This window comes from Parasteatoda tepidariorum, chromosome 8, assembly GCF_043381705.1.
Source record: "Parasteatoda tepidariorum isolate YZ-2023 chromosome 8, CAS_Ptep_4.0, whole genome shotgun sequence".
NCBI classification, from domain to species: Eukaryota; Metazoa; Arthropoda; class Arachnida; order Araneae; family Theridiidae; genus Parasteatoda; species Parasteatoda tepidariorum.
Window position 1 is genome coordinate 933,909 of NC_092211.1, and position 17,743 is coordinate 951,651.

The 17,743-nt window shown below is 27.6% G+C and overlaps 1 protein-coding gene and 1 long non-coding RNA gene across 2 annotated transcripts; both read left to right on the forward strand.

Moving 5' to 3' along the window:
* Positions 1–1,382: 1,382 nt before the first annotated feature.
* Positions 1,383–3,743, forward strand: LOC139426207 (uncharacterized). Its single transcript, XM_071184103.1, has 2 exons — positions 1,383–2,731; positions 2,881–3,743. Exons 1-2 carry the CDS (start codon positions 1,728–1,730, stop codon positions 2,969–2,971), a joined length of 1,095 nt encoding a protein of 364 aa, XP_071040204.1. The 5' UTR covers positions 1,383–1,727; the 3' UTR covers positions 2,972–3,743.
* A 4,996-nt stretch (positions 3,744–8,739) lies between these two features.
* Positions 8,740–16,977, forward strand: LOC122270834 (uncharacterized). Its single transcript, XR_006226010.2, has 3 exons — positions 8,740–9,063; positions 12,482–12,588; positions 16,843–16,977. It is a non-coding gene; the product is annotated as an uncharacterized lncRNA (long non-coding RNA).
* The last annotated feature ends 766 nt before the right edge of the window (positions 16,978–17,743 follow it).

The window sequence follows — 17,743 nt, forward strand, 5'->3', positions numbered from 1 at the left end:
CTCTGAAGTGTGGTGCTCTTGTCTCTGAAGTGTGGTGCTCTTGCCTCTGAAGTGTGGTGCTCTTGTCTCTGAAGTGTGGTGCTCTTGTCTCTGATGTGTGGTGCTCTTGTCTCTGAAGTCTGCTGTGAAGTCTGGCGCTCTTGTCTCGGAAGTCTGGCGCTCTTGTCTAGGAAGTCTGGCGCTCTTGTCTCGGAAGTCTGGCGCTCTTGTCTCGGAAGTCTGGCGCTCTTGTCTCCGAAGTCTGGTGCTCTTCACGTATCTCTGATGTCTGGTGAGTTAAATTTTCCCTCTGTTTTATTAAATAATTCAGAATGCCTTGAGCCCTTTGACACTTTTAGCTTAATTTTATTTATTAATTGGATTTGCAATGGATTAATAAACGAGGAAAATAACCAATAAAACAGTACCGAGAAACAAAACGGATTTTATAACTGCCAACTCTTCCGGATTTTCCGGAAGATTTTATTTTCATATTTAAAGTGGTAGTCACTATTAGTCACTATTAGTCACTAAAGTGGTAGTCACTATTTATTTTCATATTTAAAGTGGTAGATCACCACTATTCTTACAAAAATTAAGCACATATATTAATATGCGTTACTGTCATGGTTGTCAACTTAAGTTTTCTCAAATACAACGTATTTGTTTGCTTAAAATTGAAGTTTAAATTCCATTTTAATACCACTAGGAAAAATATAATAATGGAAGGGATTAAAAGTTGGCAGGTATGGTATTCATGCTCAAAATTCGAAGGCATATATCGACGCAATTAATGAGGAGACTGATGAAGGACCAGGTGAATGACATTTATAGAGGAGTTAATGAATAAATTGGTTGCGTCAATAATAATAAATAAACAGGCAATAAAATGTCATAAAGTGGTTACTTCAATCTGTGTATGTTTATTTTAATAGAACTTTTTTTGCTTCGACTTTTATCTTAACATAGGTAATCCATATTAGTTTTTAGTATGCATACCTCATTTTTATTTCAATTAGGCACTGATGAATAAAATAAAACAAGGAATTATTAGACCCACGTTCTAATATATTGGTATAAAATAATTCGGATAAAACTTTATTTCTCGTTCTGAAAATGTCACTTACCTGGGTCTTCCACTTCGTTTTTCACTTAATACAGCTAAATTAATTTCGAATTTCTTTATTTAATATTATATGTTGTAATCTTTGGTGTCTTTACGTTATTGAAGTAAGCTAAGCTCGATGTTTGTAATTCATACCATTGGAAAAAGATAAAATTTATTTAGCATCACTTGACATGATGCTATTGCTCGCGGCCAATTCATGATAGATGCCAACTCATGACGCCACCGGGATATCGTCTGCAGTTTCGATTTCCCATTTCTCAGTGTTTTGTTAGTTGTAGTGTTTTTTTATTAATTTTGTTCATTACAACCAAATGAAAATGGGTTGTTTCTCAACTCGACTCAACTGCTATTTGTTTTGATTGTTATTTTTAATTTCTTTTGATTTAATCGTGGTTATAAACGCTCGAGAATTCATTTCATCTAAGCTGATTTTTTACTTTTCAAAACGAATGCTTCTGTTTGTAAACGAAAATCTGGACAACAATCTAAAACGAGAAAATTCTCTGGAAATAAACATGTTAAAGTAGAATCCGGTAAACAACCTTTTGTGAAAAGGAAAGTGATTCCCAATGCATCCAATAGAAAGTTATCTTTGGGAAAAGAAAAACTTTAGTCTAATATGTCAAATGTAGACTCAAATTTTATTGGCGGCAGACTTTTTGATTTAAATTTATTTTTAAATAAAATTATAAGTCTGTCGTGTTGTGCTGTCTGCCATGGGCAGTATAACATTGTTGAGAAATCTACAAGGGGTTTGGCTTCCACTTTTGAGTTCAAGTGCCAAAAGTGTAAAACTATAGACTCTTTTTTAAGCTGTCAAGAAATGGGTTCTAAAATGAATGCATCAGAAGTAAATCAGCGTTCAGTTTTAGCTCTGAGATCAATTGGGAAAGGACTGAATGATTTACAAATGTTTTGTACACTGATGAGCTTACCATGCCCTGTCGAGCAAAAGAATTTTGATAATATAAATACGAAATTGTGTAGTGCTATCTGTGAAGTTGCGAAGGAAAGCATGGCTAATGCTGCCTCTGCAGAAAAATCATGTACTGGTAAAGATACATCAACTGTCACCGGTGATGGTACATGTGAAACAAGAGGGCACACATCATTAATAGGGACCTGTATTTTGATTGGTTCAGAAGCGGGCAATATTTTAGACATTGAAGTTATGTCCTCATATTGTAAAGTTTGCGATGCATACCAAGGTGCAAAATTTGGAATAAATTGTAAGAGATGGCTCCAAAAACACTTGCCCTTTTGCAAAAAAAACCATTTAGGTAGTGCTGGACAAATGGAAGTGGATGGTATGTTAAAAATCTTCCAGCGTTCTGAAAAACTTCATGGCCTCAAGTATACGAACTACATTGGGGATTGTGACTCTAAAACTTACCTTGCACTGTCTAAAAATAATCCATATGGTGACAGCTTCCCTATTCAGAAGGAAGAATGTGTAGGGCATGTTCAAAAGCGAATGGGCTCCCGGTTACGAACGTTAAAGACATTGTCCGGTAAAAAAAATTTGTCAGATGTTAAAACTATTGGCGGTAAAGGACACTTGACAGATTCCCCTATACAGAAACTGACAATATATTATGGTAATGCTATATGTGAAAACAAATAGTGTGGCTTCCATGAGAATGAGCAGTAGGGGGACATATCTTTTCAACAGATGATGAGCCAATGCATTGATTTTGTCCTAAGGGTGAAAATACTTGGCGATATATTGACTACCTATATATTATGGTAATGCTATACGTGAAAACAAAAAGCAGTGTGGCTTCCATGAGAATGGCCATATGGGCAGTTAGGGGCTATACCTTTTCAACAGATGATGAGCCAATGCATTGGTTTTGTCCTTAGGGTGAAAATACTTGGTGTAAGTATAATGCTGCAGTTATCAAAGGTGAAACAGTGAAGTATAAACACAAGCAATGGATTGCTAAAACAGTGAAAGATGCAGTAAAACCTGTATTCGCCGAACTGTGTAAAACAGAACTTTTAAAACTTTGTTTGGGAGGTAAAACTCAAAATCCCAATGAAAGCATCAATTCAGTTATTTGGAAATATTGCCTGAAAATTATTGGTTGCGGATTAAACGTTGCTGAGATAGTTGCAAATCTAGCAACTTGTGTATTTGAAGATGGACATCAGTGTTTTGGTGCTATTTTTAGTAAACTTGGGATTAAAATAAATAAAGACTTGTGCTTAAATTTGAAGAACATTGACCAAAGACGAATTACTGTTGCCGAAAAGAGGGCTTCCGCAGCTTCTTTTGAAGCTCGTAGAACCAAAAGAATGAAACTTGTGATTCAAAATGAAAAACATATGAAAGATGAAGGTGTAGTTTATGCAATAGGAGTGTTTTAACAGTTAATTTTATGTATAAAAATCAGTTTTACACTTTAAGTTCTAATGCAAGCAAGGAAGTCGAATTTTTAATGTTTAGTTTTATTATACGCTGTTTTTTTCTTTTTATAAGCAGCGCAAAAGTTTTTTTATAGAAATGTTTAGTATTTGTTCATCTTATACATATCCTAACTATGTTGTAATATATTTTAAACATTACAGTGTTTTTTTAAATAATGAAATACTTTTGACAAATAAAACATTATAAATTTGTTTTTCTTTTGAATGATATTTACGTATTTATTTTCTTCTCGTGCACTTAAAATCATACAAGGGAAATATAAATTGTTATTTTTCATATTTAAATTCCTAATTTTACTTATCAAACTACTAAAGTTCAATAATAATTTAGAGTTATACTCAAGTTTTAACAATGGTTCACATTTAATGCAGGACAGAGATACATATTATTCTCAAATACTCTTCCATTTTTAAACTGTTTCTTCAGTTTTTTTTCTTCATATTTTACTAGTTTATACTTGAACAATAAACTCTAAAACAGTTATCCACGAATAATAAAATTTACCATTATGCTTGAAGGCGTTTTTTTATAATTATTTATTTCAAGTGCAATTTCATTGAAATAGAATTACATTGTTTATAAATTTAATGAAATGTATACAAATTAAAGGTGTCATTGGAAGTAATATTTTCATAATTTGATTTTCTAAAAGAGTACCATAATTTTATGTCAATCTAGACATATAAGTATACAGAGAGCAAACCTCTCCAAAGAGAACCATTCACTCCAGTTACAGTTACAAATCTTAATTAAAGTCCAATTCTACAAAAACAAAATGTCTGCAGCTGTGACTGTTCAACCTACAAAAAAATAAAAGGCGTTCCCTCCTGCTGTTACTTTACACTCATTTGCAAACAATGTAATAATATCTATAATGTTTAATTCCGTTTTAACTAAAAAGTTTAAAATAAATGTTTATTTCATATGCATATCATATCTCATTACTGTTAAACATTTCAGATGTCATGAATATTTTACAATAATTTGAAAAAATAAATTTTTTTTTTCAATAAAGGAAGCTCTTGAAAGGTCATGAAAAAAAATTTATGAATATCCACGGTATAAACTCTGATTTTTTTGAAACTTCAAGAATTAGGATTCAACAACCCTCTTTTTCAAACAAATTGCCTCTGTAAGTTTTTTATTTTTCAATTATCTTATTCATGTTATGTTTATTATATTCACTTATTGCATTTTTACTTTAATTTTTTCATTTCATGCAGTTATATATTGATATTTCAGTTATTCCAGCATAAATAGAACACTTATAAACAAGGACCAAATTTCAAAGAGCTTTAAGCAATAGCTTAATCGATTATTTTTTAGTTATTATGTATTAAATTTTAACTTAGTTTTAAGAATAAAGTTAACTAATAAATGTTTACTTTTATAATAGATGAAAATCCTTGTCACAATAAAGTTTACATAAGAATGAAATATTAGAAAAGTATAATTTACTTTCTCAAACTGAATATAAATATAACATTGATTTATAATTCATTTTACTAATATTTGATTATCATAAATTTGAGGGTAAACATTCAGAAATTTTCCTTCTGGGAATTATATTCTACTTCAATTTGTTTGATTGAAAAAATGTCAAAACTAATACAAATCTGATTATCTCAATATATATTTTCAGTAAAAAGCTAATTGAGGCTATGCTTGTAATTAGTAGTGTAATCACTATGACTTTTTAAGAAGCAATAAAAACTAGAAATTCAGTTTATTTTTTCTGAGTGGTTGAATCATATTAATAATGTTGAATAGGGAGTCCAAATGAACCACCCTGAATAACTTTTGATCCAATGATCGCATCTCCGCGTTTTAGGACTCAATCTTTATGGCTCGAGAGGGTGACCTCAAAGATGCTAAATAAGTGCAGATGCTATTTTAACGTAAGAAAGAAGACGCAAAAACGTATAATCTCTGAATAAATTTTTTCCCCGGCGGATTTGGGTTTCTCTTATCCCCAAAACATAAGGCGTAGCCGCTATATAGGAAATATGGTCCTAACAGTTTGAACAGTTTGTTTTTTCACTCAATTAAAATGGTCGCAATTATAATGACACGAAAATTTTTTTAATTGTTAGGTAGAACATTTTTGCCTCATTTTAAAGAATATAATTTTACATCACAAAATACAAAATTTGAGCAAAATCGGTTGAATAATTAATGAGAAATCGAATTTTGTAAAAGTCAGATATCTAAAATTTGATTTCTCAGGAACTATTAGTTTAGTAGTACTCTAGTAGTTTTTATAAACAGTTACCCTTGTTTTATCCTACCCTTTGCTTATCAAATCAGCATTATGTATCTGTTTTTTGAAAAAGATTTGGTTTCCTATTTTCGATAAGAAATATCACTAGATTTTCATGGACACCCGAATTTTGTTTCAATTCGCTTCAGACTTATTAGTGATTAATAGTCTATTTTATCTCTTATCATAAGAATACATACTTTTCATATCTTTGAAATAGGTATTTTTACGAGAGACTCGTGTCTGGTAAATATGAATCAAAAAGTTCTGCAACCCCAAGACCCATAATTTCCTTAGGAATCACTTAACCACACAACATTTTTAAGTAAATGAAGTATATTGTAAAACCAGATAGCAGACCACCTAATAAAACTAATAAGTTAATGACCTATATTTCATTTTCTTGTATTTTCTTTCGTTTTTATGCATTTTACGAGTTTATCTCAGACGACTTTACGAGTTTGTCTAAACACCAGTATTTTTAGATGTGTATATTAGTTTTTAAACTGATTATTTTATTAAAAAAAAAGCAAGTATTTTGATGTCCAAAATACATATAGTATAAATAAATATCAGTATCACAAAAACATTTATGAAATTAGAAAATTTATCATGATTTTCATTTCAACTTTTTTAAATCTATTATTATGCTTACAAACCTATATTTTACAAAAACTCTTTGAATTTTTCTCTTGGAATCCACTCAAGGTTGGCTTTTGGGGCAATTATACATATTCAATGAAATTCTTATATACAACGTAATAGCATTGAAAACTTGTAAGAAGTTTTCTTATGACAACTTATGAAAAATTAAGAATAAGAAGATAAATTTGACTTTAGTAAACANCAGGCCGAATTTACTACCGTTTAGCGGTACCTTCACAAATTCAATTTTAGGTAAAACGGTAGTTTCACAAATTCAACTTTAGGAAAAACGGTAGTTTCACAAAATACTTTTTCTTAAAATTTTATTTTTGTATCCCTTAAGAAACGATAAATTCATATTTTTACCATATTTTTGTGTTGATTTTTTAACATAATTTTAAATTTTTCACAAATTATGTCTAAATTTTCACAAAATAGGTACCTCTCAGAAAAACCTAGACAGACCCCTGATAAATAAATATCAGTATCACAAAATCTTAAAGTATCAGTACACAAAAACATTTATGAAATTAGAAAATTTATCATGATTTTCATTTCAACTTTTTTAAATCTATTATTATGCTTACAAACCTATATTTTACAAAAACTCTTTGAATTTTTCTCTTGGAATCCACTCAAGGTTGGCTTTTGGGGCAATTATACATATTCAATGAAATTCTTATATACAACGTGAAAGCATTGAAAACTTGTAAGAAGTTTTCTTATGACAACTTATGAAAAATTGAGAATAAGAAGATAAATCTGACTTAAGTAAATAAACAAGATTGATTGAATAAACAGATAGAATAGACAGGTTAGTCAGGTTAGAAAGGTTTTGCTTTATTTAATATATGAAACAAATTTTATTTCTGGATAATAAAGCTAAAGTTGCCCGGATTCAATTCTAAGCAAAAGGTATTATTTAAATACTATTTAAATTCGTTTATATAGAATATGCAATTTTATTCTACTTTAAAAACTTCAAATTTTGTTATTGCCAAGTGTTTTTTTTTTACACATTGTTTTTATGACATTGGTGTTCTATTTCTACTGCGAACAATGCTAAAATTTGTAAAATATATAAAATTGTCTTGCAAGTTTTGATTAAAAAAATTCAGCTTTTGACTTTTTAAATATTTTAGAATAAAAAAATTTTATGTATTTTTGTGAACTTGTGGCTTTTAAGTAAAATGTTTAAAAAAGAAAGTACGGCATCAATTCAAAGAACTACTTGTTCTGATATGTGATCGGTTTATTTTAGCTTAAAAGTTTGTGATTTTACATTGCTTTGTATTTCGTGATGTAAAATATTTTTAACATTTTTCATATTTTAGTGTTAGATAAAAATGCAATAGTATGCGTTTATTTTTTCTGTTTGTAATTTCTTTTTAATAGTTATCTATGATTGTAGCATTTCTTCCCAATGTGGTTTTAGCTTAATCTTAGCTTTATTTTTTCCCACTTTCCTGACTTGGTTAATTATACTTTTTATTCATTAATGTGAATTTTTTTAATACCCATCAGAAAAATTGCTTCCATTTGTTTTAAAGTAATGCCGTACATAGCAGCAAGCTTATTTGAAAACATTCTCAACTATCAATGAAATTTGCAAAATTCACCAGCAGTAAAATACCTAAAACAAATTTTTCAATTATATTCAAAAATATAACCTCATGCTTTATTGCTTGAACCAATTTGGGAATTCAGTCATTTGTTCTAAAAGAAAAACTAATTTAACAATTTTAAATCATCTTATTTTTATGGCTATAGATTTAGGGGTCATACGCATACTATTATTTTAAGCTAATGCAGTCACACAACTTTAGTGTGAATTTATAATTTCACAATTGATTAGTCTCTTTCATATGATTTTGAAATTATCGATTTCAATCATCAATACAGTATCATAAAATTTTAAAATAATCATTTGAGAGATCATCCACTAAAATCACTTGTGTACTGTATTGAAAATGTCATATTCACCGTCTTTTCAATTCGAGATTGTTGACACCTGAATTTATAATTGTTTGATTAAGGAAATCTTGAACTCAATTAAAAATGCTACTTACGCATTTTCATGCAGGAATATAAATTCTACTGGTTCTTAAAGCAATAGAACTACAAAACTTTTCCATGCATTGATTTGAAACTATTGAATTGTTCAGTATTGATAAAAAATGCTGGATAACTTTAAAACTTTTAGCTCTAATGATTCTGAAATAAAAAATATAAAAAATAAATATTTTATTATTTTTTGTGATAAAATTTGCTTTTATTATAATTTTATAAGCAACTTATATTTTCTTTAGTTTGCCTTTTTTAAAAGTGGGCTGGTATATGTGTACTCCTTCAAAAAAAATGTCCTGACTGTGTTTTAATATTTTGAAAAATCTTTTTCGCCCATCTGCCTGATTTTCCTTGGCCCACTCTAAATCCTGCATATGTCACGCATGTCATTTTCTGGTAGCTGAATAATATGACTTTATTCATGTATTTTTCTAATGTGGTTGTTCATTTTTAGGGAAATGAAGTTGGATGATTTAGATGCTAAACCACTAAAACCATCATCTGATGCTCTTAAAACTTTGCTTTTGATACAATCAGTTACAGTCGTCTCAGGTAAAAATTATGAAAAAAAATTTGTTGCAATTTATTTATGATTCACTATATTTACAATGTTTTGAACGTTTTATTTTCATTTGCATATTCATATTTTTTTTTTTTTTATAATGTGTTTTTAAACTCAATTTACTGAAGATAAAATATAATTGTTACACCAGCTTCCAGGGTGAACTGGTCGTAGACTTGAAAAAGCGATTGCCTCTTGGGCCTTCCTTGAAGATGAAGCACTCTGAACCCATGTCATTTTGAACAAAAAAAAGCATTTAAAAAAGTCAAAATAGTTTTAAAACATACTTTGTCCTAATTTTATTTTTGATATTATGAATAAAATATTTATTTAGAATTTTATTTAATGAATAAGTCTGAACTTACATAAGTCAGTCACAATTTAAATAGTTATAGGAATTGCAATTTTAGCCTAATGCATGATGTGCAAAATACTCGAAAAATGTTTTTGTCATACCAAATTAGTTTCAAATTTAAAGAATGTAAATTTACTGGGAATTGTATTAGTGATGTTTAACCTATTTTCTGTGTAATTATTTACATTAATTATTCCTGTCAATAAAAAAAAGTAGCAGTATACAATGTTTTAGAAAAAAATGCTATCGGAAAAGTGACAATTTGTTATCTGTTAGTAAATTGTTTTTAGTAGATTGACAATTGCAATTTTGACACAGTGCAATTTTCAATTTTTCATGTACTCAATAGGTAAAATTTATTCTCTTTTCCTCACCAAATGGAATTTGTCTTCAATATTAATTTTTATCACTTTTGAATTAACTTGAATTCTTATATCTTATCTGAAGGTTTATGTTTTATGACAATACAAAAATTCAAAGCAATTTTATTTTTATCAGACCTAAAACAAAAATTGTAGGGGCAAACTTTTCTAATGTTTTTCTCCTACAAAACTCCTCCTTCCTCTTTGTTTTGAAAGTAGTATGTCTTATATTTTTCAAGTTTAGTTTTTAAATAGTTTTTAAGATACTAAAATTATTGCTCAGGAAATTTTGCAGATTTTAATTCTTAATATCTTTAGTATGTTTAAATTTAATTTCTTTTCATTTTTAACGTTTAAGTGTTAAATTTATTTGTGCCTAAAAATTTTTCTTGTACTTCTCAATAACTTTCCTAAACTTCAGAATTTTTTTAAAGTTATTTCTTTTTAAACAGCAAAACCCAAAAAAAGCATTTTTTTTTAAATTTAAAGGCTTAAAAACCTTTAAAAATCAAGACTTTCATAGCTTATATATAATTTAATGAACTAATTTGAATGATTATTGTGTAAAGTTTATCTTAAGTAGTTGACGATTTTTTTTCAATTGTTACAAATCAATCTCACGTGACCAAAATTTAAGATGAAGTAATTTTTCAATGAAACAAAATTTAAGTATTTTTTTAAATTAATTCTTTAGATTCTAATTGCAGTTAACAGTTATTTTAGTTTTGTTATTTTAGTTAGTGGTTTGTTTAGTTAATAAATATGTTTTTTCTAGTTATAATTATTTATCAACACTTTGCATTACTTCTTCAAAGAGTTTTTGAATATTTTAATTTACTAGGAGGCTTCGCTCTCCTACTCTTATGGTAAACTCAAATCATTTATCTCAGTCTTTCATTTTATCTCAAACTTAGATAAAATGAAAAACTTTTTGTGAGCACAAAATTTCAATAAAAAAAAATTTCTGCAAGCATTGATTAACTTTGAGAACTAGTTTCTACACTTTCGTTGCCACAACATTTTATAAAATTTCTTTGAAAATCCCAAGATTTTTTTTTAAAAATGCCCAATGCAATGAACGGTGAACTAAAGATGCTGTAGTGCTGTCTAGCACTACAAAAATACAATCCCAATTCACTTGTATATAAGACTTGTTAACTCGATTCTATGTTGGAGTATCTCTTCATAAATGAACATTGATGACCCGATCATGAGAAAATTAGTCATTGCAATTTATTTACGATATTTTTTATATTTGATTTAAAAAAATATCGTTATATTTATCATTATATTATGTAAAAAATATCGTCTTATATTTTGATAAATGAAACTTTATTCGTGTTTTTCGTGATTTCCATTTGCATATTCATATTTTTCGTTTAATAATGTGTTTTTAAACTCAATTTACTGAAGATGAAATATAATTGTGACCAGTTTCCTTACACTCGACTGCTAATGAAAACACAGGAGCGACCACGACAATGAACTTAATACAGCTTTCACGATCAGCATCAAGAAAGTCCGGTGATCTTAATACAGCTCTCCCGGCTTCTCACAAAACAGCAATAAATTAACTAGTATCCGCTTATCGAATTCTGTCACAGATATAATTCTGGTGGGTGCGTATTTTAGTGTTTCTACCACTGAAAAAATAAAGTTCCAATTCACTAGTATATAAGACATGTTAACTCGATTTTATGTCGGGGTTCCTTTTCACGGATCAACGCTGACAGCGTGGATAGCTCCTCTCCCCACATGATGACGTCATAATGAGGTTACACTTTATTAAATTAAATTAACATGCTTTTCATTTATATATGTGTAAGTGTGAGTGGCATTTTTTAGTACAGTAAGGAACCGATTATCCGGACCATCGGGACCGTCGCTATTCGGATAACTGATTTTTCCGGTTTCCTGAATCGCTGCAAAAAGCCTTTTTTTTTTATTGCTAACCCAACTAAAAAAAAAATATTTGAAAATAATCTTAAAACGAAGAAAAGGCGATGAAGTAATACACTAATGATAATTTCCAAAATGATGGTAAGGTAAACATCGTTCAAAAAAGAAGGTAAAATTCTAAAATCTTATGAGGAAAAAAAACAATTTTTTTTAAATGGTGGGAAAATTTACCGAATTTCTTTCCGGTTTTCTGATTTCCGGATAACGGGTTTTATACTGTACGCATTTTTTAGGTAGGCATTTTGTTATACTGCAAATCGGGGATAAACTGTTAAAACCAGATGAGTAATTTTTCTGCTTGCCAAATGAAATAAAAATTGGGTCAGTATTCATCAGCAAAATAACATTATTTTTATTTAAAATTAGGATATTGTGTCTGAAATCAAGGTATATACTTTTACACGTGTTTGATTGTATGCATAAAATTTAGAATCACAATTTTTCTCATATTATTGTTTTCTACTTTTTCTATTATTTGATGGGATATCGAAAAATTTCCAGATCATGAATAAAATGGAGGTAAAAAATTTACATTCTGCTCCCTATCACCAATATTTTATATCTTGAGTTTTAAAAATCAATAATATTTTCTCCCTTTTTCTTTATGTTTAAATTTTTGAGGCATTATTCATGCTATAAAAACATTTTTAAAAAATTAAAGGATAGTATATTTACTCTAAATTGAAGAAAAAGTTTTGTTTCTGTATTTATTTTGTTTACTTTGTTTTCCAGGAAAATGAAAAATCTTCTGGTCAGAAAATTGAAATGAGAATTCAGAATTATTTATCAAAATGATGTAGAATAGGATTAACTATCCAAAGAAACATTGAATTATTTCAGTAAGTATAATATTTATACATGTTTTGGGAAACATTTCTCTTGTTACAATTACAAATTACATGTTACAATTCTCTTGTTACAATTACAAATATCTTTCCGGGAAACAAACCTACATCTCCTGTTAAAATAACTGCCTTAATATTTTGAAGAACGAAAAATATTATTTGCATAAACAGAGTTTTAATAATGTAAATTTATTGTGCTTTAACATCTATTAATACAGGTACATTTTTATAATTTCTTTTACTGACTAGAGTAGAGTCAGAAAAATCTTAAAAGAAAAGATTTACCAGTGCTATTAAAAAATGTAAAAATTATATTCTTCTGAATAATTAATATTTTTATTACAGATACGAATTATATTTAAAAAATTACTTATGCNAGTAGAGTCAGAAAAATCTTAAAAGAAAAGATTTACCAGTGCTATTAAAAAATGTAAAAATTATATTCTTCTGAATAATTAATATTTTTATTACAGATACGAATTATATTTAAAAAAATTACTTATGCTTATTTTTGATATTAAGTGTTAAAGAGAATATGAAAGATTCAAATTTTTTAATGGAAATATGTATAATCTTCCTTATACACTGTATAAATTACGATATAAAGAATCTTTTGCAAGGTTATGACATGTAAAAAGGATTTTTTTCTAATATTGTAAATTTATTTGTTATAAAACAATTTCTAAGTTTAATTAGCTAAGCAAATACATAACCTAAATTTGATTCTTTTTTTTCTTTTTTTTTTTGTTGAAAAAAGCACTTTCCATTTTAAGTTTTTGTAAATGTTCTGAAAGGTTTGTCAAGGATTATGAGGAAGGTCTTTCTCACAATCACACCTTATTGGATGATTGCTGATTTTGTTAGAGTTTGTGTTGTAGGTAAATTATTTCATTTCATGAGAAGAATTTGAATTCTTGATAGTAATTCTAGATAACAAAGTTAATCATGCTCTAAAAATATATAAACAAACAAGAATAGTAAAAAACAGTTTTTTTTTCTTCAAATGAACCGAAAAAATTGGTTTTTGGGGTTCAACTAGATTTTTCTTGGATTATTTACAGCAAGGTTTTGAATAATACTTCATCTTCTAAATTAAAAGTGATTAAGTTATTATAAAGTATAATTGTGATAACTTAAACAATCAATTGATAGTATAAAAGGATAATTATATTATATATAATATCCTATTGCGTTTCAAAAACAAGCATAACCAAGCCTAACATACTGATACGAAGCTTTTGTTCTTAACTTGACCCAAAATTACATTTTAAAGTAATTTTGAAAATTATCAGAACTTGAAGTAGATGATGGTCTTTGTTATTTTTAAGAGTTTTTAGTAGCATTATGACTTAACTTTACTAACATGAATTATTGTATAAAATTATATTTTCTGAAGAGCAAAATATTTATAAACATTTAAAAATTTCATTTATTTGTTTATATAAAGTAATACAGACTCACATTAGCAGTTAAGACTCCATATAAAAAATTTTATTAAAAAATATCACTTTTTTTCATTTGGTTATTTTTGAATTGATGATATATACTTAAATAAAAGAAAATAAAGTTACTTTAAAAAAGTTAGGATTTTTTTTTAAGTGTTTTGTTTTAACTATTGTTTAAATTGGCTAATCTTGTCGGAATAATATTGCTTAACAATACCATTCTCCCTCAAGAGTATTTAATTTTTACTAGGTAATTCCAATCACTAGCATTGCTTTCATCTGATACTGTATTAGTAACAAATTCTGTTATCTGAATAATAAAAGTTAATTTGTAATCAAATGAAATTTTTTGCATTTTTTTTACCGTGCACCGATAAATTCATTGTTATATATGTTATGTAATTTAGAAAACAATTTTTTATAATTAGTTTTAATCTAATAAGGAAATCTCAAACTTTTTACAAGTAAAAACTCGTTGTTGAAAGACTATAAATTTCTTAACTTTTCTATTTATAAATTTGAAAAATCATATTTTTAAAGAAAATTTATGGAGTGTTATCACTTCGCCTACTGTCACTCTATGGAGTGTTATCACTGAACCTATTGTAACTCTAACAGATATATTTTAATGGATACTTTCATTTTAGAGATACATAGTAGTTATATTGGTATTTGTCCTTTCTTTTTTTTCCTTTAAATTGAAAGAGATATTCCTAAAGGCACAGCAGTAATTTCTAGGGCTAATATAATGAAAATATTATGTTTATTACATACCCATTTAATGTACCCATACCCATTAATCTCCACCATGTACTTCTATACTTTGCTGTAAAAATTAGACCACTTTTAAATAGGGATGCAACGAATATTCTGCCCTTATTCGTATTAGGCCTTTTTGTCGAATATTTTATTATATGTTTAGCCTAGCATAGACAAAGTATTTTTCGAAAAAAATTTTTTTTTTTTAATATGAATTGATTTATTAAAGAGTAATCTAAAATTATATTTTTTACTATATACTATTTGAAATAGTATTTTACACAAATTTGTTAATCTTAAAAACTTTCAAATTTACATTCTGAAAGGCAATTGAAAGAAATGATTTTTTAAAAAACTATAAGTATAATTGAAAAGGCAGTGCTGCCTTTGTCTCTATTTGTTACTGTATCTTATCTAATATTTTCGTTAACCCAACTGAATAAAATACTAAAGAATTTTCAATGATTAAGTCTGTAATATGATTTTCTTAAATTAACTATGATTGTATTTTATGGTTTTAATGTATAATTGATCTACACACAAACAATCCAGAGTTTTTCTAGATTTACAGTAATGCTCAGCCTTTCAAGTTTTATTAAAACAAAAAGGAAAAATAAGCATTTATTTGGTTAAATCAGTCCTGCTAAGTTTACTAGGTTTAACCTAGAAAAATATATAATGATTCCAATGTTGCTAAAACAGGATTTAGAGGATTATAGTTTGTTTGAGCCCAAAACTATTATCTACAACACACATTAATCATTATCATAACAATCTCATTAAAAATGTAAATGTATAGAAGCAATAATAACCTGCACCTTTAAAAATGTCAACGTATGGACAAAATAAATATCTCTTCAGCTTAAAAAAAACCAGTATGGGAAGTACAAGACAATGGCCCTCAATATATCTTTAAGTTTTAAACGTGTCAGAACTATTAGACCTAGAACTAGCTGTTTAAAGGTAGAATCATGTGAGATTCTTCAAGTTGTAACTAGTTAGAATGAATTGTATTTAGATATTGTATGGACTTGAAAGTATTTTGTTTGCTTGAGCTTCTGCCGTTACTTCCCACGACAAACTGTAAATTAAAGTTTATTTTATTATTTATTTTATTTTATTACAAAGTTATTCATACTATTTGGCAAATTTGATTGCCAAATAGCATGAAAGAACTCTATTTATTTATCCTATTAAGATCTATAAGTGAACATGAATAATTTTGCGTTTAGTAATAAGTTTTTTGTAAAGAGGTGAGTTTACAGTCTTATTTAATGTTCTTGCTTGCCAAACATTAAATACCAATCGTGCATGCATCACAATGTATATGAAACAGATCTTTAAGCTCTAAATTATGTAACGAATATCTTTAACTTCTTGAAGTATATTAATGTAATTTACGCCACAAAAAATTCTTACACTGTTGAAAAGTTTAGACACCAATTCAATTATCCTAAAAAGCAGGTAACATCATAGAGTTTTGTTATAATAAAGAAACAACTCTTTTAATTTTAAGTTATTAATTTAGGAAAAATAACGATGAAAATCATAATGACAGAATAAATATTATTGTTAAAAACCTTTCAAATTTTGGGATGCAAAAATATTTTACAGGAAAACACAACTTTTATAACTTCAATTATTTTTTGTTTATGATAACAAAAAATATGGAAATTAATCTGGATAAACTGGATCCTAATATTTTATTTTCCTGTTGTCAAAAAAATGTACCGATAACTAAAAAAAAATTGCCACACCATCATTATATTTCAATATATATTTAAATTCATAACATATAAATAACTGAAAACGGAAAAATAATGAATTATTTAGTTCGAAAACTATATCCAAGACACTTTTGCTTGATACACATTGTTATCAATCAAATTTCATAGAAATGAATGATTTAAAATATTTTTTGTTATAATTATTTCTGAAAAATAGCAATGATGCATTTCTAAAAGTGTCTACAAGATATTAAATGAACGGATTAATGCCGATTATATTTGATATTAAGTTATAATTGGGGTTTACTTCTTTCTAGAGGCTGATTTGTATAACTATTTAACTTATTATACTTGAGCTACAGTATACCTTGCTACAGTATATTGAAAGGAAAAGATTGCCTCAGCATTGAAAGATTTAAGTAAAGATATCAAAATCAATCCAGCTGGATTTAGCAGCTGTAAGTTTTCTTTCTTTTTTATCGAAATTTATATGTAAGTACTTAATTGAAAGAAGCTTCAACTTTGAAAATATATGTATATATATATATATATATAAAAAATTGAAATATTTATACATTTTATGTGTTGAAGCAACTGGTTTTAATGAATGTAATTTAAAATCTGAGACTTTATTCAGGTTTATTTTTATGTTTTTATTTTCATGCTAAAACAAGGTTACAAAAAGTTTGACTTTTTCAATTTCTGAGGCTAGCATGTTTGTTGTAAGCGAAAAACAAGATTTGTGTGAACTTTTTCCAAGAAAAATATCCAGATTGGATTCAAGATTAGCACCACCGAAAAAATTTAATAATATGCAATAAATAAACCTTTGCCTATTTTTTTGGGTAGTGTCCAGTTTTGAGCTTCGCTATCTGGACTAAATTCAATTGATTGGAGTGCCTGATTAAATTGAACTTTCTCTCATCATGTTTTTGTGGTTCAGTATCCACTCTAATGTATTGCTCTTCGTGATTATTGAGGCAAAACTCCATTAATTTTTTAAGAGTTTCTAATTTACTCTTCTGAAGAGTTAATAGTATATCCTGGTATTCTTAATTTATTAGCTTTTTTTGCCCTGATGTACCTCAATTTTTATTTATATATTCAGAATATTTCATTACCTACAAATAAAAATGCGCGATTTAAAAAAAAAAAAAAAAAATTCATNTTACACTCTTAAAAGTAATCACCTGTTGGTTTTTTTAATATTTAAACAGG

What these genes read in the sequence shown, in the direction of transcription:
- LOC139426207 (XM_071184103.1), top strand. Translation starts at nt 1,728, where the DNA reads ATGTCAAATGTAGACTCAAATTTTATTGGCGGCAGACTTTTTGATTTA. An exon ending in GCTATATGTGAAAACAAATA is followed by an intron (nt 2,732 to 2,880) that starts GTGTGGCTTCCA and finishes GAAAACAAAAAG; the next exon opens with CAGTGTGGCTTCCATGAGAA.